The sequence below is a fragment of the Lepidothrix coronata genome, unplaced genomic scaffold, assembly GCF_001604755.1.
Source record: "Lepidothrix coronata isolate B3197 unplaced genomic scaffold, Lepidothrix_coronata-1.0 Scaffold58, whole genome shotgun sequence".
Taxonomy (NCBI): Eukaryota; Metazoa; Chordata; class Aves; order Passeriformes; family Pipridae; genus Lepidothrix; species Lepidothrix coronata.
The window spans coordinates 2799715-2827179 of NW_016690238.1; the positions used below are offsets into that span (position 1 = coordinate 2799715).

General features: G+C 39.9%; 1 protein-coding gene across 2 annotated transcripts in view; it reads left to right on the forward strand.

Annotated features, from left to right (window-relative positions):
- Positions 1–322: 322 nt before the first annotated feature.
- Positions 323–27465, forward strand: part of SCAPER (S-phase cyclin A associated protein in the ER) — a 142333-nt gene continuing 115190 nt past the window's right edge. For both annotated transcript variants that reach the window (XM_017816921.1, XM_017816922.1), the window contains exons 1-7: positions 323–393; positions 2209–2284; positions 5740–5857; positions 11342–11412; positions 15532–15729; positions 25073–25173; positions 25622–25738. In XM_017816921.1, coding sequence (XP_017672410.1) covers positions 338–393; positions 2209–2284; positions 5740–5857; positions 11342–11412; positions 15532–15729; positions 25073–25173; positions 25622–25738 — 737 coding nt within the window. In that variant the 5' untranslated portion in view covers positions 323–337. The remainder of the gene's footprint in view (positions 394–2208; positions 2285–5739; positions 5858–11341; positions 11413–15531; positions 15730–25072; positions 25174–25621; positions 25739–27465) is intronic.

A 27465-nucleotide genomic window follows, 5' to 3' on the forward strand; every position in this document is an offset into this window, starting at 1 on the left:
CCCAGGGAGGTGGTGGAGTCACTGTCCCTGAAGGCATCGAAGGAAAGACTGGATGTGGCGCTCAGTGCCACGGTCTGGTTGACAAGGCGGTGTTCGGTCACAGGTTCGACTGGATGACCTCAGAGGTCTCTCCCAACCTCACTGATTCTGCGTTTCTGTGACGGCCCCTCAGGGCTGTCTCAGTGGCTGAGGGCAGGCCTGGCACAGGAACCGCTCCCCTGCCGAGCTCAGGGCGACGCGGGGTCAGCGCCCTCGCTGGCGGGCCTGCGCATGCGCGGGGCCGGGCGGGCGGGGCCGGCGCGGGGGGCGGGCAGGCGGCCGCTGTCGGCGGGGTGCGATGACGTCATCGCGGCGGGGCGCGCGCGGGCGGGACGGCGCGGCGCGGCGGAGAGCGTGAGTGACCGGCGCGCGGGGGGCGCGCGGGGCAAGATGGCGGCGGGCCGGGCCCCCTCCCCTCAGCCCCTCAGCAGCACAGCCCCCGGCGGGCCGCTCCGGGACACGGCCCTGCCAGCCGGGGCAGGGACCGCCCGGTTGCTACAGGCGACCGGGAGCGGTGGGGGTGGGTCAGACTGTACCGTGAGGGCTAGCACGGCGAGGCCGGCGGGGGACGGGACGGTCCCTCCGAGCCAGCCCCGCTGGCTGTGGGGAAACTGGGACCTGCTCCGTGTCAGGGGGACCCCGGTGCGTGTGAACCCGGCGGTCGTCGGAGCTGCACAGGCCCACCCGTGCTGTGTGTGTGTATGGAAGGGAGAGGCACACGTGGAGGGAATTTCACTGTCAGCTCTTAAAAACTGCCACACGGTGTATGAGTATTTGAATTATAAAAACTACTAGTGCCGTCCCGAGCATAAACCAGTGGTCTTCCTTAGCTGACAGCGAAAATCACGGCTCCAGGAGCTGACAGCTCAGTAGGTCTCAACGAGTACTCAGGGGTAGGGACTGTCTTCTCTGCACACTTCTCTAAACACAGATTCTTGTTTCTGCTTTATTCCCAAATGCACTGCAGTACTGGGAAAACACTTGGGCCCTCGGGTTTTTTCCTCAAATGTATATGTCAGTTTGGTGAGCTTTTGTTGCACCTTGAATATAATCAAGGCGGTTTGGTGTTCAAAAGCACAGCTTTCCAGGATACCTCAGTGTTTGAAGGTTCATGCTGGGCCTGCCCTGATGCCTCAAGTGATGGTGAAGTACAATCTTTGTTTTCAGAATCGCAGCTCCCTTCATTCAGCTGCAGAACATTTCAGGTTTTATGGGTTCAGTAGGTTGTCTTAAGGCATATAAACAACTGCCTGCTTGTTGATGCAGGTTTGGCTATTTACTTTTAGAAAATTTGGCCATTTATGAGAACCACGAGATGTAATGTCAGAACAAGTGAACAGCCCACTGAACAGCAGTGTCATTAATGATAAAGGCCAACAAAATCTGACTTTGAATGTGATTAAAGGTTAGTCTTGTTCTCTTACCTAATTTCTGATAACGTAAAAGTGTTCTTAGTTTCCAGTTAGCACATGATTCTTCAGAAGAATAAGATTAGGGTGTTCATGCTCTAATCAGCAGCTATCCAGAATTTATCAGCCTTGAAGCCAGGGGTTTCATTTTATTTCAGAATTGTTGACACTGCTTTGGAAATGTTTGATAAACCTATAAATATTTAGTCCTGTGCACTTCTGCACTTTTGGCAATGGTTCTGTATTCACAGCTGGATAAAAGTATTTACTTCCTCAGAGCTGACTTGTACAGGAACCATCAGATTTTAGAGGTAAATGAGAACAGAAGTTTTCCATTTTATTTTGCTTCACCACTAATTATCTGATACTGATGGTCTGTTTGTCTCTGATTGGCTCTTTCTTTTTGAACTACTTCTTTTTTCCCAGTCCTCTGTTACAGGAAAGATTATTCTCCTTGCTTCACTGTTCCAGAGCAGCCCATGCAAAGATTTGTTTTAACATTTTACTATTCTTTGTACTGTTTCCTATCTTACTGCACTTACATTTGCATTTTTCTATAGGGTCATTCTCTTTTTGTTTTCTTCCTGGGCCTTTGGCTACTTTTAATAAGCAGCAGTGCAAACTCTTTAAAAATAAAACTATCTTCTGAAAATCTTACCATATTGATTTGATGTCCATGACATAAACGCTGCCAACAAGCTAAAAGTAATTTTAGAAGTGGTTGAAGTGAAAATAATTAATTGCATTTATTTTGACACAGGTATGAAAACTCAATGGGGTCGTCCAAAAATGTAATAAGTGAGCCTGTTGATGCAGATGAAGGCTATAACATGATGGTAAGATGTTCAGCTACTGAAGCAGTATGTGGTACAGTATTTTTTCTACAGCCAGAAAAACTAATTTTTCATGTTGGGATTCACTGATAAATCGGTTTGTTTTTACCTTCTGTGAAAGTATTGATTGTAGGAGCTGAATAAATTTTATTCATTAGCATCATAAAAGGAAACCTTCAAAAAGGAATTTTACTGTAGAATAAATGTGAGTATTTCTTCTGTTTTTCATAGTTTCCAGTTGTGTTAGTATATGGGGGTTTTGGCACTTATTTATTTCAGCCAATTCCCATTTTAAACTGCTTTCTTCCGACCTGTGCTGCAGTGCAAGGCCCTGATGTTTGGTAGCACTGACAGAGTGTTCTTTGAAGAAGCTGAGGTTAGACTGGAGTAATTTTCTTCAAGAATGCAGTGGGTGAAATTGGTAGTTTTGTTTACATCAATATATTTATATGTACGAACACCATTAAAGGAAGAATCCTCATGAAGGATCCTCTAATGTTCATAGCCGTGTAAAAGAAACAGTACAGACTAAATAACAAACATTTGCTGTTCAAGCTAAACAGTTTCTGGTCAGTCCTCTGGCTCTGTATCTAGAGCACTCTGAAGAAGGTGACTTCTTTAGGTAGTTCAGGAGCAAACAGAGGGATTTGGGCTGAGGAAGCAGTCAAACCCCACGTATCAGTATCAATCACTGTGGAGGGGGGGTGTTAAAGTTTGCTCTTGTCAAATGAAAAGACTGTTGGTACCAACCATGGCACAACAACAGGCACTTTGGCACAATTCACTCAGTGGCTGTGCATTTCCTCATTGTTAACTGTGCCATCAGGGCCTCCCTTGAGGCTTTGTTGGTTTCTTTTGACTGACGTTTGAGTTATGGAGATGAGAGTTTAAAGTCAGGCTCTACTTTCGTTATACAAAGTACTTTGAAATGTCCTGATGAGATACTTACACTTCCCTTATAAACCTTTCTGGCTTGTATAAAAATAAATAATTTCAAAAGTCAGGGTGGTGGGGACTAATGCGAAGTTTTACACTCCCATGGGAGTAATGATCTCCAGAAATAAAACTGAAAAATGGTTGTCTTGGTGGCAGCTGTGCAGAAAGGAACCTGGAGGTTATAGGGGGTCATATATGCAACAAGAGAAATCCTGCTGATGTACTGGGAAAAGTTGGGTCTGCTCTGACCAGGGGTTGGACTGGACCTGCAAAGGGCCCTTCCAGGCTTTGTTTTTCTGTGACTGTGTAAGTTGTGCTAATTTATGTGTGATATGTCAAAAATTACCATCATTAATGATGCAAAGGTAGTCTCATAGTGCAAAAAGCCCCCACACATCATTTGGAGATGATTAAATGGAATTATCACCTGTAAGGTATGGATAACCTGCCCTCAGTGTTTAGCATTGAGAAAGTCTTCCCTGAAGTATTTGTATGTGCTTTTGGACATTGTATTTCAAAAGCAGAATCAGCTGGAGACAATCTGGAAGAGAAAACACTGAGTGGTCAGATTCAGAAAACTTGAAATCTGAGATCTGGAAAACATGAGTAAAAGGACCAAAGAAGTAGGGATGGTAAGCCTGGAAAATAAGGAAGACCAGTGAAGGATGAAATGGAACATAACAGCATAAAAAGTAGGGAAGAAAAACTGAAATGGTTTCCAAGTCCCCTGTGCAAGTCAAGAGTGAGTGGCCTTGTGCTGTAGGAGAACCACAGTCAAATAAATCTCACATAGATTGTGCTGAGTGAACACTGTCTGCTGGTGGGGAATTTGGAAGAAAAAGATGCAATAGATGAGTAAAGATTTGTTTGTTTACTCATTTCATTTTTGGCAGTTATGGATGCTGTAGGTTAGCTTTACTTCCAGCTAAGGTGAGTGTTTGGATCTTTTTTGAAGATTTGAGAACAAATTAATGTAAAATGCTGTTTGAAAATTCTTCTTTTGGTTTAAGTACATATCTCAGAGGAGATCAAGTTAAAATTGAGTAAGCTTTCACAAGTATTTACATTGGGAGTTTATACAGTAGTTTAAAGGGATTTAAAATAGTTGTGTGACATTTGTGGATCTTCAACTCTTAGATCAATGATGGAAAGTGCATTGTTAAGCAACAGGGCATTAAAAACCCAAACCAAACTTGCCACAGCAGAAGTTATCACTTAGTAAAAGTTCCTAGTGAGAAGAGGCAATTAGTTGTATAGAATAAGGATAGATTAGAGCCAATTTTGTACAGATCCTATTTTTTTTTTACATGCTTGTTTGGCTTTCTTTGGGCCAAAGTGTGTAATGTGCTCTATTTATTACATTAGGTTTTCCAAAATTTCACTGATAGCAGTGGTATTTTTATTTTGCTCTTGCTGTGTTACCTGTGGTGTCTGTGGAGCACTAGATGGCACACTGTGACTTCAAAACAGGCAGCTGAGAACAAGTTAAAAACTTATATTATATAAATAGTGAAGTAAAAGCAGTTTCTCATTTGTGTTGCATTTCCTAGCACCTTAATAACTTCTAGCCACTCATCTGCTGTATTCATTTTTACTGTAATTTTACTGTATTTTCTTTCTAAAGATGTAAAAGTGGCTGCAGGCCTGAGCTATATGATGGTAAGAATGAAAAGAGGAAAACTGTACCTCTTGATTAGTCTTACAGGGAAATCTGTCTGTTTGTGCCTAAATAACATGTAGGTTTATGTAAGTTCTTTGTGGTTACATTTGCCAGTGTTTAAAGCTGACTTGGTGAGCAGTTTTGTGCTGTCAGGGTACCTAAGTTTATTATTACAGTTTATAGTTTGGTTTTGTTGGAAATTATTTTCTGAGGAATCACGTCACACACTGTAGAAGAGGCAAGGTTTTATCTGATTGATACCTGACAGTTGATACAAATACTTTTTAATGCTTTTGGTTTCAAATGTCTCGTGATGGTGCATTTCCCAAGTGCAAAGAGATGTTTTTTAGGTAAATGAAGTTCATCCTCAGTGTCTCTCATTGCATCTTTCAATAGTTGCAGCTTCGTAGTAACAGCCCATCACAGTTGCCAGGAAATACTTTCTAGGTTCTTGTGCCTTTCTCCAGGCTCTCACCAGTCAGCTAACACAAGTATTTTGGTCTTATGCAGCTTTTATCTTGAATAATTAGTTCTAATTAACACAAGGTAATTAAAAAGTTTGTGCAGCCCACTGTGATTCTCTAGCAGCATTGGCAGTCAATTAGGTGAAGGTGGTGTGGTCTAGACATATCATACTGTGGGCTGGATAATAACTCCCATGACATGTTGATGAATCACTCTGCTTATCATGCAGAAAAATGGTGGTGAGAATGGATGCATAGACCTGCTTCAGATATTTGATGAAAATTCAGCATCTGAGCGTCCCACTTTGGGTGGTGTAACCACAAATTGGAGGGAATTAATGTATCAAACCCAGAATTTCTCTTTCTTGTTTCCCCATCTGTGTATTTCTTGTTTTCAGGCTTCTTTCCAACGCTCCAATAGCCATGATAAAGTGAGGAGAATAGTGGCAGAAGAGGGACGTACAGCAAGGAACCTGATTGCTTGGAGTGTTCCACTGGAAAACAAAGAAGATGATGGTATGTGTTGAACAGTCTTACACCAGGTCTTTCCACTTCCATCTGTCTGTCCACTGGAGTTGCTCAACTGGAAACATTTTTTTTACATAGGATTCCCCTATTAAAAAAAAAAAAAGGGTTCTGTTTAGCATACATAGAATAATTTAAAAGTTTTTTTCCAAAGTGCACCCTGTGGTTGGCAGATCACTTTATAAAACCTTCCAGCAGCAGTTTAAAAATCATTTCCATTTGTCTGTAAGTAACATCTAAGTCTGTTTTCTTGTGCTGATATTATCAAGATACTTGTGTAACACAATAATGTTGTCCTAAACTGATCTCTGTCAACTTGGCAATTCAGAATTGCAGGGATGGCTTAGAACAATCCAACAAATTGTTCTCTGTGCTCTAAAACAAAGGAGTTTGGAAGTTGCTCTTGGTATCACTTCAGCTTTGGTAAACATCTCTGAAGAATCTTTAAGGAAGGGCATATGTGGGGACAGTTTTCCGTAATGCAGGTCCTCCTTGCAGTTTTGTTACTCTCTTGTGGTGTGATCACTTCAGGAGCCAAGAACTGACTTTTGTTTTTACACTGCTCAGGCTGTTCCAGAGGTCAGAATGCTGTTCTTGAGGACTTCATCTCTGGTTTTGTAGCTCGCATGTCCCTGTGCAGGTGCTGCTGCTTTTAAGTGTCTAAAAGTCAATTTGTTTGTGCTGTGAAGGTGTTTGACCACTGGAATCAGTTGCCTGGAGGAACTGTGGGCACTCATCTTCCTTGGGGATGCTCAAAACCTGCCTGGACATAGCCCTGGGCAGCCTGGAGGTTGGACTAGATGATCTCTAGAGGTTCCTTCCCACTTCAGCTGCTCTCTGATTCTGCCAGTGGAAAAGATATTTTAAGAAATGTTATGTCTAGTTGCAAGATAATTAACCCTATGTCTGATGCAAAATTTAAACTGTCTTTAAGCAGAATAGAATTGGGGCCCAAAGTACTTCCAGATTCCAAGTTGCACTTTTGGGGAAGGTGGTAATGTGAAGGAGTGTGTGTGAAAGGAACATGCAGTGTATTTCTAACAGTATTTTTGAGCAACTGGTGCCTTGACTCACTTTCTGTTTAAAGAGTCTGTTACATTGTTGCCTGTAATATTCTTTTAGAAACTTTAAGACTTTTTCCTTTAAAACCACTATCTCTAATGTGTAGATGAACGTTTGCTCTAACAACTCCTGTCAAAACATGAAGAATGAATGTAAAAGTGACCTTTAGGTTTCATTAAATAGTAGTTATGTACAGTAATTAAAATCCAAGTAGCTGTATTCATTTCCTTCTTTTGGTCATGTTAGCACCATTGTAATTTTTAAATTGGTGCTTTCCTCTTGTTAGAGTCTCATCATTAAATCATAGGCTGACCTTTCTGCACAATGCAAGGGATCTAATGATAATTGCCTGATGGAAAATTTCCCTGTGGAAAGGAACTTGTGGTTAGTGAAAGTCTGCAAAGCCAGATTCTTTATCTCTTGACCCTTGCTTGGCATGGAAGGTGTCTGGGTTGGTGTCACTGAGCTCTGATTCATTGTGTGCTGATCTTTCAATATGTATTGTGTCCCTGAGGGGTGATCCAGAAATATTATGAATTAGGACAATTCTGGCTCTTTCAAGGGTTATGTAAATCAGGCCAGAGGTTTGGGTTTCCTGAGCCAATCCTGCCACCCTTCTGTACAAAGCAGGATTTTGTCTTTGGGCAGTTTCTTCTGCTGTGATGTTCAGAGGTATTGCTTTGGCAGCACCAGTGTGTGATTTAACATTTTAAATTATATGCTGGTATTCATTAGGAGATTTTTTTCCAGAAACAGTGAGGATATGAGCATTTTTTTAGAGAGGGTTTATAAATTAAAATGCTGGATTCATTTTTTCCATTTGTATCCTTTTCCTATTTCCTTTAAAAATTGTGTTCTTGTGTCCTTCTTACCATTTAACTCCTCCTCTGAGAGACTCGTGTTTTTTATATAGAGTCCATGGGCAAAAGAGCAATAATGAAAGAATTGCAATCAAAACCTTCTAATTCCTTGATGGAAATGTATAGTTCCTGCCAGTGAGAAATATTTCATTAAAAAGGAAAGAGATTTCTGGAATGACAGGTGACACTTCTGTTGCATGTTTTGGAGCAGCAAGCACCCTAGTTATGTCAGCTCTGAAATTCTGGTTATGAGTACAGATCAGTGACATTGCAGAGGCTTGACACTTAAATGCTAACAGAAAGTAAGATACCTTTGGAACTTTGAGATGTGTAAAAAATTGGAAAATCTTGTATTTGTCACTGTTCTCTTCTTTTTTCCTATTTGTTTAAAATCACTTGGGCTCTTGCCATGTAGAATTCATTTGCAGACTAAGCATTTCAGGGTAAGGAAACATATTTTATTGGTTGAAAGGTGCCTGGCACACTTTGGGGAACCTGCAGTGTGTTCCACTGCTTTAACAAGAGCCTGCTGCAGTAAGTGGGTCTTGCAGGATGTGATGAAAGTCCTGAAACTTGGCTCTCTTTGGCCACATAAGGAATTGGAAGAGTCCTGACTGCAAACATTGTGTGGGAGCCCTGGCAACGCTGGATCTGATTGGAACTGGCAGAAGGGAAGGGGATTCTTTGAGGCTCATAAGTTTCAAACCTTTAATTTTACTGGAATGAGTGGGAATCCAGTCTGGTGCTGGTAGGTGAATACAGGGCCATTATATTCTGTATGAAACAGTGGCAGTGATTTGTAAAAGTAATTTTGTGCAAAATATGTTGCTGTAATTCAATCTGGAGGGGTAAAAACATGGGGAGTTTTGTTCTATCCATGCTTGAAGGCAGTCATTTTTCCAGATCCTTAGCAATGTACTGTTAGAAAAATAGCATCTACTACTGCTCTACAAACTTCTAAGAAGATATGGTTTATAATAGTACTAGAAACTTCAAATGCTTCCTCAGCTGAAAATTATCATCCCTGCTGAAGGTCTGATGATGAGCAGTGTCAAAGACACTGCAGCTGCTCTCTGCCATAGCCAGGACAGAAATGAATACTGAGATTAATTACTAAATTTGAAGACAATTCTCACACTTCTCATACCAGTAAAACTATCCAAAACCAAGAGATGAGCAGTGTGATTGTTGAGATTTTCAGTATAAAAGATACCTTTGAAAATAGGTTATCAGTGGGGTGTTTTTGGCAGATACGACACCTCAGCTTTTTGGACAGGAAGTCTTCACAAATCATAAACCTTGTATGCTTCATATTTAATCACCAGACAGGGAGGAAATGGGCTTCCAGTGTAAAATATGGCTGTAGCTCCCTGAATGCTGCAAAACTTTGCTACTTTATATATTTCACATGGGCAACTTAATAGCTAATGAGATGCTCATCTTGGGTCACTGTTCTCTCCTCACAATTCAGTAAATTCCTCACAATTCAGTAAATTCCTCACAGGTGAAGCCCTTCCCGTGTCCCTGAGGTCTGTGCATCTCACAGCAATGCCAGCACGGTGTAGTTACACCCCAGTTACACCCCAGTTACACCCCAGTTACACACCAGTAGTCCCTGAACATACAAATAACCACTGAGCAGTGCTCTTGTGCTGTCACTGCTCGGGAATGTAAAAGGGCAAAAGCAGAAACCTTTGAATAACCAGAGCCCTTATTGTAAGAAAAAGAACAACAAAGCCTGGAAATGTGGCTGCTGCTGCTGAAATGCAAAATTTTCTGGCCTTCAGAAGTTAGTCCTTGTCCCACACTGTATTTTTTTAAGTTTGCAAAACCTGCTGTATTGGTAAGTTTTGTTTTCTCTACGTGTCTGCCTCATATAGAAGGTGCCTGAAAACTTGCTTTTGTCTTTACAGGGGACTTGTTCAGACAGTTCTTAGATGATGGACTGTTACTCTGTTTTTTATAGAATCTAAAGAGACTGCAACTTTATGTCTTCATCTGCCCTTTTAAAATACTAACATATCCATATTTGTTTGCAAACCTTTTCCCTGTGCAAGTCCTGTATGCCATTGCCTTCCAATTGTCTTTGCAGAGTGTGAATCACATCAGAAGAGAGACACTGGAGGTTGAAATAGTTCAGTTATTCTGACATGGAGCTGTTCCACATTTTAAGCTTTTTAGTGACTTGGAAGATTTTATACCTCCAGTAGCTGAATGACTTTTTTCCTGAATGCTGCTGAATTGAGTTCAATATATTAGTTTGTGCCTGTTGTTTCGGCTAATGTAGAATTTAAAAAATGAATTATCAAGCAAATAGTTTTTAATTCGGTTTAAATTAAAAGCCTTGTTGCCTGGAGTAGCCAGTGATACAACCCAGCTGTGCAAACCAGCTGCACAACTGCCTGATGGAGACAGGTTTGCAGCTGCTTTACATAACCAGAGCAATGTAAAACAGCTGGGCTGCGTTAGGAAATTTGGCCTCAGAACTGTTAAGAACTCAACTGGACAGTTCTGAAATTCAAGAATGATCTCGTGGTCTAGGGGAGGACCATATTCAACTGATGCATTGATTTGCTTGGCTTCATCCAGCTAAATAATCTTGAGGCTTTTATTTAGATGTAATCTGTGCTAGGGAGCTCTCTTGCCATGGTTACTGTTTTGTCTTAGCTCGCTTACATTTTTGGTAATTGGATCCTATGATTTCCATGTTGTGCAAGTCAGATACTGAGTTGGAGGAATAGAATTTTTCAAATTACCCCCACAGCAAATCTCAAAGATTAAGTGCTGACAGATCGGGTGGGTCTGGGCTAACACAGACTTTTCTGTGCCAAGATAAGTCTAAATCAGTGAACTGCCACCACCACAGCACTGAGGCCTGGAATCATCCTCTCTGGGTGTGGGCATTTAAACTACTTTGGGAAGCAGAGTTGCTGAAGTCACTTTGTATAAGCAGTGAAGGGAGACAGGTACCTTTGAGAAGGCATTTCAGATCTTAAAGGACTGACTTGTCTTCTGGGAATGTTTTCCCTCTTTCTTTGGCTCCCTGAATGTCGGTGAACTAAATCCAGGCCCAAGTTCTGTTTTTCCCATCTTTCTTGGCAGAAAATCTACTAGGACGTTGAACAGTGCCAGAAAAACTAAGTTATTACATTTGTTTTTCCTAACAAATATATTTCTTGTTTTAATTCTGTAATATCTGGTTGAACAGTCATTCAAGAGAAGACTTTTTTTTAAATCTGCCTAGAAAACTAGTATCATATTTGGCATGTACATTGAAATGATATGATTTTCAGAGGCACTGAACACTCAAAGATAGGTTATCTTTGTTTAATGAAGTCTGTAATTCTTGCCTATCTTGTATTTTTTTTCCTTTTTTAGTGTTTTCTGGCATTATCCACATTCTGAACAGTGGAATATATATTTGGAATATAAAATTTGCTGAACATCTTAACTCAGAAATTGTGCCCCTCTCAGTACGATGCAAGATGAGATATGAGTGCTCTATTTAATTAAAATCACTGTTGTTGATTAAAATGGTTGCTTCCCTCCACAGGAAAATCGAAATGGCAGTCTGGTGGAAAAACAAAGAGGGTGACTCAAGGAACACACAAGACTGCAAAACAGGTATCTGCTCGTTTTTTATTGTGACATCAAATGGGTGACATACAAATGTTTTCCTCTGAGATCATTGATACATTATTGGCTGAATAGTACTTGTCCAAAACTGGGCACATGTTGTGTTTTTAAAGCATACAGGTTTCAAAGTCAAGTATCCAGAAGTTAAAATTGCCAGATTTTAGGTTATCTTCCTCAGCCTTTACTTTTGGCCCTTCCTACCTTCTGGGTGCATGACTGAAAGTTATTTTGAGGAAAGTGCTGTTCAATGAAATGCTACAGGATATTCTTCCTGTAAGCATGCTGCTTGTACAAGGGCTGCCTTTCTCCCCAGTTTCTAATTTGAGGAAATGCTCTTATTTGAAGTCAGTATACCCTATTTTGGAAAAAAGTCCAGGTGAGTAAAATTTCCAAGAGTTATGACTGAAAGGCAAGTCTGAATGAGAAGTGTAGAGAAGAAACTGCTCTTATTTTTATTAATATTTTTTTTCTGTGTGGCTGACAGTCTTTATTCCATCAATAAAGTAATATCTCAATGTTTCCTTATGTTTCATATTTTTAACCATTGTTTTTCTTTGATTAATGGATTTGGCCATTAGTATGGCTTTAGCCATTTAGTATTTTGTGGCAGTCTGTCAGAATTTGACAATAAAGCATGTGGAAGATGTTATTTTTTGAAAAAAGAAAGTGTTTTGCTTCCATAGAGACATATTTGCGTGTTTAAAACATAAACATGTTATTTTTGCAGTAGTTTAGTGACTATTTACCTTGTGTTCTCTGTTCACTCACTAATACCTTACAAACACTGTGTGTCCTGGTCTCCTTGTCTGTGAGGACTGAGTTTTGTTGGTGTAGTTGGGGCTCCCCGTAAGGGTTTCCCCTCAGAATCTTTAGGGTGTGAGAGTAACGTGCTGCACAGTTTGGGCTCTGTCTGTTATGTCAATACTGAGTTTTCAGGAGATTGCTGTTCACTGGCTCTGTGTGGGATTGCTGTACTAAAACTGTCCTGTAGACCCAGTGCATTCCTAGTGGGTGCAATTAAGGGTTGAAATGGAGTGCTGACTGTCTGTGCATCTTGGCTTTTCAGTTTGGCATTCAGCACCTTTACTTCTGCTGCTTTTCAGACACTTGATACTGCTGTAATTGGTGGCTTTTTTTTGTTGGTTTTGTTGAGTTTTCAGTTTTAATTTTCCTTTACATGTGAATGGGCCACTAATCTCAAGAAAATAAACTTACAAGAGCTCTTTCATATGATCTTATCAACCTCATCTTCCTTTCAGTAGAGTGCTGGCAAATCTACATTCAATAAATTTTGGCATCCTGAGAGCAAAAATATACATTTCATACTTTCCAGAAGTCCAAGGCAAGTTACTGTAACTGTTAGAAAAAAAACCAAAATCAAAACAAACCAGAAAAAACCACCAAAAGAGATTCAGTTTTAACATCACTTCCACATCCACACTGGGTTAGTTGGGATGGAACAGGGGGTATTCCCATGTTTCTTAACTTCAAAGGTACAAAAGCTCTGCACCTTCTGCAGTTGAAGGTTTGAGCTATCACTGCAAGTTAAAGTATTATTTCTAACAACAAACCACCAACTTAATACTTACTACTTGTGTTTACAAGAAATCAGGTAGTTTAGAGGGTTTCATCCTTTCAGAGGTCTTCTGCTGGACTATGGGTAACTGTAAATGTTGCTTAGGTTTTACTGAGACCCTAAAAACTTGCTTACAGGGTAATAATGGAACTGCAACAACCTACAGAGGTTACGTGTGCTGTTTTCCTCATTAAAATATGGCTGACATAAATGGATGCCAAATACAGCAGATGGATTTATTGCTAAATATCAAAACATGTTCCATGACACCATCTTTTAAAGATACATTTGAAAATGCATCTTGCAAACAGTAGGAATTATGCATCATTACCATTCCAAAGCTACCTGTCCTTTGGATCAACAGTATTAGCTGGATGATGTAAACCTATTCACTTTATCAAGGTCACATTTTATAAGTACAGGCAGCACCAGGTAGCAAAGTTATTTTAATATAGCTATTTATGATTTTCTATCTACAGTTGCATCGTTTTAAACTGTAGTTTCAAGGAGCTGTAAATTAGCCAGTGTAAGCTTTGCTTTAAAGGTTTCTATACAAGACCTCAGCTAAGGAGCATCTTTTCTCCAAGCAGTTTGTTCAGAGGTGACTGTGGTGCCATAGAAAGAAAATATGAAACCTTTCTGAAATTCCTGTTCACTGGTGGTTTATGACACGTGTGTTTTCTGAACGTGGCTCTCATGCCCACATTAGCTGGGGTTCACCTGGTATACACTTGGAGCAGAGTAAGAGTAGCAGAGATGTTGGTGTGATGGTTGTAAATCAGGTTCCCATTTCCCCTCTTCTTACAGAACAATTGGCATATGAACACAAATGCAGGTGAGAGCATAACCATTTTGACAGCAATTACAAAGGGGAATTTGTGTAATGACATGGTACAGGACAAAAAGGCTTGAATCCCAGCCAGTTATTTTGCTAATTGCAGTATTTCTAGTTAATGATTAGATATTCTAATTATAAACACTGTGCATTGGCTTGTGCAGGGTTGGTTTTGGTTGTTTTTATTCAATCATCAAAAGCTGAGTTTTTAAAATGGTATTTTGCAGTAATCCCTACAAGAGAACTGTAGTAAGAATTATTTTTCTGGAGTTCTGTGCCACAGTGGATCAGTGCATCAAGGCTGCATTGAAGGTGCTATTAAATAAATACATTAATGAAAAAAGCCAATCCAAACCAGACTATTTTAACATGTAGCTAATACTTCCATCACAAAATGGGACACAGTTGGGTGTCCCTTTGGGTTTACTGCAGGTGCTTCCACCTGGCTATGGAATGCAGAAGCTTATGGAAGTCTGCTATGGCAGCAGGATTTTTCTGGGTTTTTTTCTGTTGTGATAGAGAATTTCAAGTTAGATAAGGGCAGTGTCCTGGGGCCAAGTGCTGATTTGGTATTTTCAGCTGAACAGATGTGCTTCAGGATCGTTTGGAATATCCTGTGCAGATGAGTGACTCTCTGTCAGGGAGATGTATCCCCATGTGGGTCACTGAGCTGTGTGCACAAGGTCAACAGATGCCAAGTCATAGAATCATTAAGGTTGGAAAAGCCCTCTAAGATCATAGAGTTCACCCATTAACCCGGCACCACTGTGCTACCACTGATCCGTGTCCCCAGGTGCCACATCCACACCCCTTTTTGAACACTTTGGGGGATAGGGATTCTATCCCTGGCAATCACCATTCATCCCTGGTGATCCCTGGGCAGCCTGTTCAGTGCCTGACCACCGTTTCAGTGAAGAAGTTTTTCTCAATATCTAACCTAAACCTCACCTGGCACAACTTGAGGCCATTTCCTGTTGTCCTGTCACTGCAGTCTCAGTAGGGAGCATCCACAGCCTTTCCCTTGTGCACTAAGCAGGTCACCTGGGCAAATATAACACTGAGGCAACATAACAGTGCTTCCAAGTGCTTCCAACATGGTGATTCCTGCATGTGCCAGCATTTGTGAAGAGCTTTGGCTGTTCTCCCTCTGCACCCATCACATTTAGCATGCTGGCTGTCCCCTGCATCTGTGCAGCAAAGCAGCACTGATCAGTCACTCTGTGTTTTATGGCCACATCAGCATTTCAGTGGCATTAGGTTTAGAATGAGGGTTAAAAACAATAATGCCACTTGTAATGTCTTGGTAGTAGAATGTACCTGTGATGGAATATTGCTGGTATGTTTATTAGTAAAATGTTATTTCATCTCTGGATGCACACACGTGTCAGAATAAGTAATGCAGGATATGTAAATAGAAAGTGTAACTTTCCAATGTGCTAAGAGGCAGAGTATCACATACTGTTGAGCAATGTGAACATTATAAATGTCAAAGAAATGGAATCTAGCTGTACATAACCGCTGCTTATATTTAAGAAAGCATGTTTTGAGTCAGAGGGATGATACCCTCTTCTTCAGTGAAGAAGTTCTTGTTTACAAGTGTTTCAATATGTTTAAAAAACGCGTGTTGCACAGAAACCCAACCCCTTACCATACTCCTGTTTGTTGTTTTCCTTTTCCCCGTGTATCTTGTTTTCAGAACACTACCCTAGACTGTAAATTAACAGCAGCAGCAGCTGGAGATAAAAACTTTGACAAAAGCCCAACAAAAACAAGGCAGCCTCGGAAGGTCGATCTGCGGGCTCGGTACTGGGCATTTCTGTTTGACAACCTGCGCCGGGCGGTCGATGAGATCTATGTCACGTGTGAGTCGGATCAGAGCGTGGTGGAGTGCAAGGTAAGGCTGCAGCTGGGCTTTGTCTTCCTCACGTGGCTTCTTTCGGGCTTTTTTTAGACTTCAAATGAGGAATTAGAGCTTCAGAAACGCGTTACTTTTTGATTCGTATTTTCTGAAGGCTTGCAAGTCGGAAAACTGATGGTGTATGTATTCATATCTAAGAAATGCTCTCATATTGTGCAGTGACAATTTTTTGAAGTGTGTAAAACTTGTGATGCACATGATATTATTAGATCTCAGTATTTTGGTGAAATCAGATTTTGTTTATTGAGTTCTGAGTTTGTTACTTTTCTGACTGAACACTGATTTATTTTTCCCTGTAGGAAAAATACTTTTAGTATTTTACTGTAGGTGGCACTGTTGTGGTTCAACCTTTTTCACATTTGTTTGCTTCCTGTTAAGTGGCTTAATTACACACTGCTCCCTTTCTGCAGTGATAGTTATCACTCTTCAGATTTTCTCTTTGTTCAGAAAATGATTGGTTGTTGAGTATAAGCAATGTCTGGTTGGGATGTCACTGTAAGTCACTTCCCAGTTTCAAATAACCTGTTTGTAATAGCTTGTGCATCTGTTTTACATTTTATTATGATTTTCCAGTAGATCTGCAGAAATACCCTTGTCATTTAATAAAAATCACTCATTCTTTAGAAGTTGAATTTATCACAAGCATTAAGAGAAGCCAGAGTATGTTATAAAAAGAAATGTTCAAGATGTTGCTTTGTTTTCATATTAAACATGGCTGAAAACTCAACACATTCTGGAAATGATTATCTAATCACTGTAAAAAATTTTATATATCACTTTAAGTAAACTTTTTTCTTATCCTCAGCATCTCGTTCTCTGCTGTAATCAGACACGGCCAAATGGGCTTTGGGATTAGCGTACAAATACACTTCATTGGAAGCAGGTTGGAAAGCTGAACAGTAGCTAAAGGCTTCCAAGGCACTGGTTGGGCTGACACAATTTACCAGTTTGTTGCTGAACTGTCTTCCTGCTCAGGAAACTTCTCCTTAGAATTTTTTGCTTTAAGAAAATCAGCCAGCCTTGAACCGTAATTAGATTAGCATTTTAAACTTCGGTGACTGAAAGAACAGAAGCGTATTTGTATCATTATCACATCTTTTTGGGGGTTAGATGTTGTTCAACATTTTAATCAGGGTATTGGATACTCTGGGATGGAGATGCTGCATAGCCTGAGTGAAAAGTCTTCATTTTAGCAGATGCCTGGCAATGATGTCTTATCTGTGTGGACCAGGTTACTTGTTTGCAAAACAAAGGTGGAAAAAAACAAAAATGAGGACGCAGGGCAGTCCAGTGCCATCTGTTGTAAGACTTATGTGACATTCATGTTACTCTTACCTTTTAAAAGATCTTTTTTCTCAGCACACAAGTGGCCTTACCTGAGCATCTGGAATATGTGTTTGTGCTGTGGTCTTTTATCTGTGGGATATTCTTTTCTAGGTTACTGTTAAATGATCATGATTATTCTTTTCATAAATTAATAATATTTCTGTTAATTAAGATATGGAGGATAAAACTGTTTAGTCTTTCAAATTATTATTACTAATAATGTTTCATTTCTGTCAATTCTATTGATTGTCATTATTCTGTGATGGTTTCAGCAGATGCAGTTCAGTGTCTACCAGAGATGAGGCTGTCAATGTTTGTAGCTAATCTCCTACAGCAGGGTGTCTTAGCTTCTGTGTTTTGAAGGAAATGCTTTGCATAGCTCTTAATAGACATTTTAGGTACTATGTACATGGGCTTCAACTAGGGGTTGATCAAACTCATCATTAGTGTGGAGATGTGTTTAATTATGGGTGGAATATCAGTGATAGCGAACAACAGATCCTTGTGCAAACTGAGTCTTCTTCACCTCTGATGCTGAAAAGCCAGTGCTTGCAGTCCTTCACCAGCTGAAATATCTTGTCTAAGTGCAGCTTTCATATTATGGATATATAGGAGGTGTTTACTGTAGTACCTCAGGCTTTTAGGAGTTCATAAATCAAGTCTGAGAGTTCAGCTGGCAAATGGTATTGACTAAGAAGAACTGTGTGACATTTTCTCAAGAATTCATGCAGCTTAATAGAGGGCCTGTGTCCTGTCTTAGAATTAGCTTAACTCAGTCTTTGGTTTCATCACTACAGTTTGTCCATGTGGGATTCAGTGCAGGTAAATAATCATCATTTGCGTGTCTAAAACACTGGGTTGTTTTACTGCCTTGGCTTTGGCAGCCCTCGAGACATTGTTACCATGTTATCCCAAGGTTTCACACTTTGCATTGGCTGTTCTGATAGTTCCTGGTCAGGTCTTGGATGATCTCTGGTTGTGCCTTTTCTTGTGACTTGAAAACATTCAAGCAATGAACAGGACCTGCATTCCCTGTTTGTGTCAGTCGGGGTGTCCACCGGTGCAGGAACGGTGTGTGGGGAGGGCCTGCCTGGTATTCCAGGGACAGCTCCAGCCCCTGGCTGGGCAGGACTGGGAGGATGCAGGAGGATCCATCCCAGACTGGGAGGATTCATGCCTCTGGCTGAGGTGTGTGGGAATAATGGCATAATGTGAATTCTGTGTGCTCTAATGAGGTATCTCCCTGACTCTGCTGAGTGATGGGGATGTGGCTTGGCAAAATATGTTGCACTTCACTGGCAGGAAAGGAATGTCTGTAGTGAGTATTATCCTTTTGTTTTGGACTTAGGGGGCCAGGTGTGATGCAGTCATCCAGTGTCTTGTCTGTCCTTGCATAGCCATGATTTCCCTGCAATAACTTTTAATATCAGTGGACCAATTTAAGTTAATTTAGTCATTATAGATTTTGTGAGAGTGGGTGACTAGCTTGGAAGAAGATGTCCTGCTAAGGTTCACAGTGCAGGAAAAACTGCCCCTCACTCTTTCTTAGGCACCAGGGAATTCAGAGAGGGAACAAGAGAACAGGAACACACCAGCTGAGGGAACAGGGATTGTGTGTGAGGTGGGGTTTTGTGTCCTTGGTTTTGGTTTTTCATAAGAATATGTTGATGTGCATGTCATGATGTTACTGTTAAATAACATCTGGCACCAGAGAAATCAGAAAGAAGAACATGGAAAACAGGCTCCACTCCACCTACAGTTTGCAAAACTACTTTGACTTTTTCTGCCTGATGGTTTGTTGTGGGTTTTTTGTTTGTTGGGTTGTGGTTCTTTAAATTATTTCTGTTTGGGCAGCAGGAGTTAATTCTTATACTTTTTCCATTTTTATGTATGACAGTACTGGTCTTCTGAATATTTTGATTTTAAGATGAAAATTCCTTTTGTAGCAAACTTTTACTAAAGCTCATCCTAAAAATGGGGTTGGATTAGCTCCACTTTTCTGTTCTTTTTTTGCAAACTTTTTATACTACATAGAAAAGTATCCAGTGGTTAAAATGTTACAAGGGATGCTAACAGACCTGTCAGCTCAGTTACAAATGGATTAATATACTTCTGCTATACCTGAAGGATTGAGAGGATTTTGATAAATGAGAAATTTCACATTGCCACATTTAATTTTTGGGCTCATTTGACAGAGTATCCTGTTAGCCCTTTTCATGAAGTACCATTTTTATTTTTACTACTGGATATCGGTGGGAAATAATATTACATAAGAAACCAAAATGGTTACACTGTTAACCTCTCCTTCATTGTTTTTTTTTTTTTTTAAGTGGGATTATGAAAAATTCTTTCAATTAAAATAAATTGATGTTATCAAAAAATTCCTTCATTTTGACTTTTTAAATGATGTCTCCTCAAACTTCTGTCCTGGTCAAACGGGCATGTGCTGTTCTATTTAAACATTTTAGTTGTATAAAGATTGTCTTAAAAGATGAAATATGACAACTTCTGGCATTTAAAATATTCAGATTAACCTGGTATAAAAGTGTTAGTTGTGTTTTTTGGTTATTTTGTACCCTCTGCTCTCCTGTACCCTTACAAGTTGGTATAGTTTTATTGATTATGTTGTCACTGAGGATAACAGTTTGATGCTCCCAAATGGGAAAGGGCTCCAGTGGCTGTTTGTGGTTGAAACTGCAGAAGGGAGGGTTGTGGTGAGGATCCAAACAGTGGGAATGTGTGTAAGAGGATCACTGGCTGTGTGTGTTTCCTCTCAGCTTTGGGCACTGCTGAAGTTGGTATTTTCCTATTGATTTGGAATTGAGAATTCTCAAATCATGTATATAGATATGGCTTGGATGCTTTGTATATAAAGATAAAATGAACATGGTTGAATTATTTCTGAAATAAAGAAAGAGTTCTGAAGTTTAAGCATCATCTTACTGTACATAAATCAGTTTGTGCAATAGTGATAAAAGATTAGATATATCCTAGTAGATTTGGCTATAACTTTTTTTTCCTCCTAGGATGAAATAACAGCTTCAGCTGGTTTTTTCCTTTCAAAAAAGCTGAATTTTATTGCGTAAAAATCTAAATCTCTATTCCTTTTCAGTTGTTGTTTAGCATTACTCAAAGCTTGTACAGTCTTTTGTCTTTTCACCTTTACTTACTGGTGTACTTCTGTAAGGTTTTGGCCAGGGTTGATTCTCTCCTTGTTTCTAAAGCTCATGGATACCTTCTTAGATCAGCCTAATTCAGTGGAAACAGTTCAATTTTACTCGAGATTCTTATTCCCACTTATGAAATGGAAAATTCAGCAGGGAAGTTCTGTTGTTTTGCTTCTCATAGGCAGCACAGGGTACCCTAAAGAGCCTGGTGAAGCCTTTCCCTTAGAGGATTTGACACGTTTGAATCAACTCTCGCGAGGGCCTTTCAATCAGGGGGATGTCTGTGAGTGAGGTCCAGTCGATTGAGGCCTCCCAGAAGCTGGGGAGCCTCTTTGAGGGCTGTTTTTGGGTCTGGGTGTGTAAATTCTCCTGATTTATCTCTGCACACAGATTGGGACCTGGGCTCGTGCCCTGATCGATCACTGGCTTTCAGGACAGCCCGTTCTGCCCCTGGGGTGTGGCAGGAGTGTGCAAGGCTGCCCCTTCCCATCAGAAAAACCACACCTTCGAGTTCTGCACTTGGACACAATTACCAAGGGGGTGTTTATATCTTCATAAATAAATACCCTGTGGCTGTCTCGTGGCAGCCCATGCTCTGTGCAGATCTCTTTGTGAGCATTCCTGCCTCTCTTTGGGCATTTACCTGTTCATCGTTGTCATCTTCCACAGAGGAGTCAACAGAGAAGGACAGGAAAAGGGGTTAATGACTGGGCAGTCACCCAGATGAAAAGGGATGAGATCCTTCAAAATGGTCATCTGTCCTGAAAAGCCAGATACTGAAAAGCTGGCATGGCTTTCAGTTGGCAGCCTGGGTATCCCTATTTCCCTATTCCTGCCTCTCCATCCTTTGCATCTGACATATATATATACACACATATATATATACATACATATATACACACACACTCTTCAATTCTATGTGATTAAGTCCATGCACATGTTGCTGCCCTAATTCTTAGGGAGATTTCCTTGGGTAATGTGCTCCTCCAGAGCACATCCTTGGCAGATAGTGGATTGGGGCTGCTGTGTTGGAGGTGAATCACTGAGGAACAACTGAGGTGTGTTTAACACATGGATCTAAGAGACCATGTGCTTTTTTAAAGTGTTATTTACCCTCTACTGAAGTTGATATAATGAGAGTCCTTTGGCTGGAGGAGCTGCTTCCTCTCATCCTTTCCCAAAGCTGTAAGAACTGCTTTGGCAATCATGTTTGTTGAACCTAACCCCAGAGCTGGCTTTAATTAACTGTAATTCAACTGTAGGAAAAGGCTACAAGGAATTTTTTAAAGCAATTTTTGTGTCAAATTACTGAAACACCCAGTTAACCTTGAAAATTTAAAGAAAGAAGGAAGGGATAAACTTAGTTTGTGTGCTAAAAACATACTGCATTACGAAAATCCGGAGTTTATTTTGGTAAATACATAATCTAAAATATTAGGTATAGATAATGAAACAGTATAAAGCAGTCACAGTTTGTAGAATAGAACAGACATTTCTAGCTTTGAGAATAAGCTAAAGTACAGCTGTGATGACTGAGTTAATTTATCTGATGCACATGGTGCTGTTTTGGGTTGTAGCACCGTTAAAATCCCAGTCTTCCATATCTTCCCTGTTTCCTCCTCCTTGTTTGAGAGTGGGTGAATAAATGGAGAAGACAACATTTCAGAGCTGTTAAGGCATTTCCAAACAAAGTGAACGTTGGTTTTGAAGGATTATAATGTGCCTATCTTGGACTCAAGTCCTGACTGAGCAATACAGGATTATTCTGATGTAGCTGCTCTTAGAGATCTGTATTGATTACAAAGTAAGTTGTATGATCACCCAGTTGAAGAGACTAGAAATACAACTTTCAAATAAATACATAGAAAGCAAAGTAATGAGTGAGAGCTGGAGAAAAGAAGCAAAAACACAAAAAGGGCTTTTTGACATGCAGAACTATTGATCAGAGAATTGACCAGAACAGGGAGGAGAAGGAAACAGAAGCGTGACTGATTTTAGTTTTATGCCACTGATTTTCCTTTAAGTGTTGTTTTTCAGCAGTATTGCTTTCTTATTTAGTTTGAACTGTCTCTTTAAAAATTGGACGGGACGGATGATGACCTTGAAAAACAATGAGATTGAAAATTGTTCTGACTCCGGCGCAGCCACAGTCTAGCCCATAAAGGTTCCTTTTTGTCAGCACCTTCTCAAGTGGTACAAGTTCCCCCTGGTTCAGCAGCGCGGGGTGTATCTGCTGCCCTGGGTGCCGGGCGGAGCGGCAGGGCCGCATTGATGGCCCGGGGCCCGCCGGGATTGTGTGTCAGGAGGACAAAGGGCCGGCGCCGCCCGGCCGCTCCCCGCGCCGGCAGCCGGGGGGAATCACAGACCAATCGAAGCCGTTGCAGCCAATTGGTAAACTAATTGGTAATTTTAGCTGTACATCTATATGTAGTTATCTGCAGGCCTGGAACGGCGCTTTCAGAGCCACTTTTGTTCTGCTTCATCCTGCTTGACAAAATGGCCCTCATGGCTTTAGGGAGAAAGATGTGCATCAGTGACTGCGGGGCCGCTCCAGCTGCTTGTCTTGTTTGTATTCCCTTGTCCATAAAACATGGCTCGGGTTACAGCTGCGTGGGGCTGCTCTGATCATTTCTGATAATGTGGAGCTAAACATTCCTTAAAATAGGTTAAGCCATTTATTGCATTTTTTTTTCCTGTGCCAGCTAACATCTGAAATACAACTCATACTCATATGAATTCTCTTTTTTTTTTTTTTTGGTGAGGAATATCTCAGTGGCAGACTTGAAAAGTAAATGATTCAGAATTAAATTTTGCTTTCTATGCTCTTATTGTTAGTAACAGTCAGTGCAACTTAGTATGGGCTGACCTAAATGGACATGAATTGGATTAGAAAGCTGAAATTTTATTAGTGAAACTGAAAAAAGAGCTGGCTAAAACACTTGACTCGTTCATTTCTTGTAGCAGGCCTTACTTGAGAATTATTTTGGTGCTGTAAACCAACTCCATTGTAAGAAAAATTTCTCTTAGCTTTTTTGGGGAACATTTCAAAACAAAGAGCAACTTTGACATCAGCAATGGGATTCTCTTTGGTTTCCCTGGTGCCTGACTTTCTGGTGACTTCACCCTTGCAACAGCCTGCACCTCCATGTGTCACACAGATGGGTTAAAAGGGTACCTGTGTGAAAACCAAAGCTGAGCTTCAAAGTTAGGGTTAAACAAAATGCATATTAATCCATATGATTTTATATGAAAAAGCACTTGGCATGCATAAGAGGTCCTTTTTCTGTTAAAAGGACAACTAAAAGTAAAGATGAATGGCATGTGACATTACAAAAATGTGCATTAGTTACCTGGACTGTAGGGGAGTTTTTACTGTTTTCAAGGTCAAAAGTTTTACTGTTAAGAACCAATACCTTTTCATTTGTAATTCTTCCCAAAATATTTTTAAATAATTATTATTTGCTTTGAGTGAAAAGTTTTTCTTAAAACCAGCAGGAATGATTTTGACATAGTAAAGAATTTGTAAAACAGCAACACTTGGTCATTCTACCATAAAATTATGTCTGTGCTTCACATTCTGCACGTGAAGCTCATGCAAGTTTCATAGAATTCAATCTTTAGTCGTGGATTTTTATTATTTTCAGCATGTTGTCATCACAGAGCACAGGATCCATTTGTCTTGTCTTGGCAGGGGTAGTTATGAATGCTGCTCTTTCTGACTGACAGGAGCTCAAACTCTCTCTCTTAAGCATTAATGTGTGGTGCTAATCAGCTCTGCAGAGGAGGTGCCTGATGTCTGTGTGTTTTATCCCATTCAGTCAATGATTTTTGAGCTTATGTGTGGAATACAAGTGTTCTCCCAGCTTGCTGCATGGTAGAGGATTGCTCCTTTCCTTACCAGTGGCAGTGGATAACTGTAGTTTGCTCAGGGAACAAAACTAAGAGTTCAGTCATACTGTGTTTTGCTCTGCTTTGCCGTGAAGAAATGGTTCTGTTGGCTGAGTAGAGGCAGCAGGACCCCAACTTACCTTGGAATTTTTCCTTGTTTCTTGTATGTCATCTGACCTTACTATAAATACTACACTCACATTCGAGCAAACTGGAAATCAGTCAATAATTTCTCCAAATTAAGGGTATTTTTATCAGAAACAAGTCTTTTAGTTCCCTACTGTTCAGCCACTGGCATTTTATCTCTGAATTTCTTCCTGGTTTAGTGTGAAGTGCAGTTAATTTTATGTGTTTTCTTGTAACAGTTAATTTTCTTTGTTAGAGACCAACATGAAGTTCTAGATTCAAACTACTTAATCAAGATTTTGCAATATTTTGAATAAATTCCCAGCACACCCACATCATTCCTGACAGCGTATGTTTAATCCTACCCAGGATCTGATGGAGTTGCCTTTGTGTGGTTTTGTAAAATTTATTTCACAAACAGATTAATTGTGACACTTTTAGTCTTCCACAGGTCTATCAAGTTTTACAGACAGTTTTCCCTCTTTGATGATGTATGTTTAGCATATTTTAAAAGATAGCTCTTACCAAAAAAAGAGAATAAATCATGAAACAGTGATATTTATGTGTGTTAGGAATTATTTCCTTGCCAGATATTGCCGTTTTGTCCTTACACGTTGTTGCTCACAGAGATCTTAGAAAATCCACACCTTTTCTTTTTAGGATGTTTTAGTGTTTGTTCACATAAAAATCTTAACTCTCTGGCTTTTCTTGGGCTTATTTTTAATGAGAAAGCTACAGAGTAGTAAATTTCCTACTTTCTTCTCGGTTCCCTTATTTTAAATACAAAGATTGATGTAATGGTTGCTTTTCAGGAAGTCCTGATGATGCTTGATAACTATGTAAGGGACTTCAAAGCATTGATTGACTGGATACAGCTACAGGAGAAGCTAGAAAAAGCTGATGCTCAGAGCAGGTAATTAGATTTATATATTTTTTAATCTTTACAGGGAGTAAAGTTCACAGTAAATTTCATTTTGTAGCAGAGATTCAGCAAATAGAACCAATTTTCCTTTTGGACAAATTGGTGTGAGGACATTTTATGTGCACTGTCACTAGAACTGGAGGATATTTCCAGTCCTACCCCGATCCTTTCCTTTTAAGTGCTTGGTTTGATGTTTAGTTCCACACTGACATTTGAAATAAGCATTGTAGTCTTGAGAGTTTGCATTATTTTTGATATAACTCTGGCTAATGTGGTTTGGAGTTGGTGCAGAAGCAGTTGCTAAGACGAGATGAATGATTAAATTCACCAGGATTCGTTAACACTTCCTAGTGTTTGTTGGTGCTGGTTTTGCTTTGAGGTGACAGAGGAATAGTTACTGTGATTTGTATTTTTAAACTCTTCTTTCCTGGATTTGCAGACCTACTTCACTAGCCTGGGAAGTAAAGAAAATGTCTCCAGGACGCCACGTGATCCCAAGTCCATCTACAGATAGAATTAGTGTGACATCAAACGCTCGGAGAAGTTTAAATTTTGGGTATGAAACTACCTACTAAGTTTATTGAAGCTAAAATAAAGATTCATTTGAAGCAGAGTTCATGAAGGCAGTATTTTTCTATGGTAACCAATATATTGTTTTGCTGTTTATTAAATTGTATAAGCAATTATATGCATTCGTAAAAGAAAAGCCCGTGACCTGTAAAGGAAAATTCTATCAAGGTCTTAATTTTTTTCCTTATTTTGTTATGTATTTAATTACTGGTCATTCCAAAGAGCTAAAGATAAAATACTATTAGTGTATTTCATGTTATATTTTTAGTACTCTCCTCCCTCTGCAAAACAAAGGTCAAATGTCTGTAACTGGCATTTTAAAATTGCCAGTGATGCAATGTGAATGGGCAGCTGAGTGTGCAGAAGTAAATATAGGTCAGAGAGAGCGAGTGTAAAGTGAGATTATGATGATTCTGATGAATGGCAAAACTGATACTATTTAAAATGTAGAGCAGGTTATGTACTCCAGGAAAACATCTTTCACTTGTTAAAATGAAAGTGTCTGAAAGCAGTTCAACAAAAATGGGCATAAATTTAGAGCAGCCCTGTCTGGTGCTGTCTCAGTGTGGAGAGCACGTTTGTGTCCAATTTAAATCTTTCTCAGGGTGTGTGTTTTAGTTCCTTCAGGTTTGTTGGGATCCAGGGCACACACTGTTCCTGTTCCATAACTGAGTAGTGTCTTCAGCAGAGATGTAACACTGAACAGTTTGGTCAGTACCTCTGAGTATTGAGCTCTCTTAAATTTTGCATATCAAATATTTCTACAGAAACGCTACAAAATGAGTTTGGTGGAAAAATGGGACCAGTGGTGTTACTCCCTGTGTATGTCTTGATACCTCCCTGACAATATCAATATTCACCATATTGAATGAGGGGTGATGGGGAGAAAATATGCACAAATAGTCAAATGAAAGATTGGAATCTGCTGGAAATCAATGTTCTTTTATTTTTATTAGAACACAACAGCTCAGCATAATGCTGTCTTTCAGCTAAGCCCTTTTTTTGATGTCATTACACCTTGCTGTTGTTGCTGGAGCAGTTTTATTCACCATCCCAGGGAGATGATGGGCAACTGTCTGTGTTAGAGCAGCAATAAGATGAGTTTTCTATCCTTCACACTTGCAAACTTTTTCTTCTGTCTTAGTCTGCTTGTGTGTCTCAAAGCCAGGCAGCCTCAGACAACTACAGTATTTTGTGTGCGTGTGTGAGAAAATAGGATAGAAAATAAAGGTTTAGATATACCTGGTACTATAGAAATTTTTGACAGAATGTTAGGAATTATTAGGAAAGGAATAGGGGACAGAAGAGAAGGTGGTGGTGTACCACTGTAGAAACTCATAGTGAATGACTCTTACTGTGATCATCTTTATCTCTTCCCAAAAGCAGTGTAGGAAAAGTACAGAAACTGGAAACAGGAACAATCAGAAGTATCCAACAGTATTGAATGCAAAAAGAATTTGGAGAAGAGATAACAAGAAGGGTATGATAAATAAAGTCACTTACACAGAAGATGAGTAGGAAAATTTTATTTATTATTTCTCATGAAAAGGAATTGGGAATGTTAAATGATCAAACACCAAGGTTAAAATGACAGGAATGTTTTTCAAGACTTAGTCTGTAGAATTCATTGTGATGCAATGCTTTGGTTGCCAAAACCATGAATTCCTTCAGAAATCGGTATCACAAAGATTAAATTTCATCTTGGTTATTAAA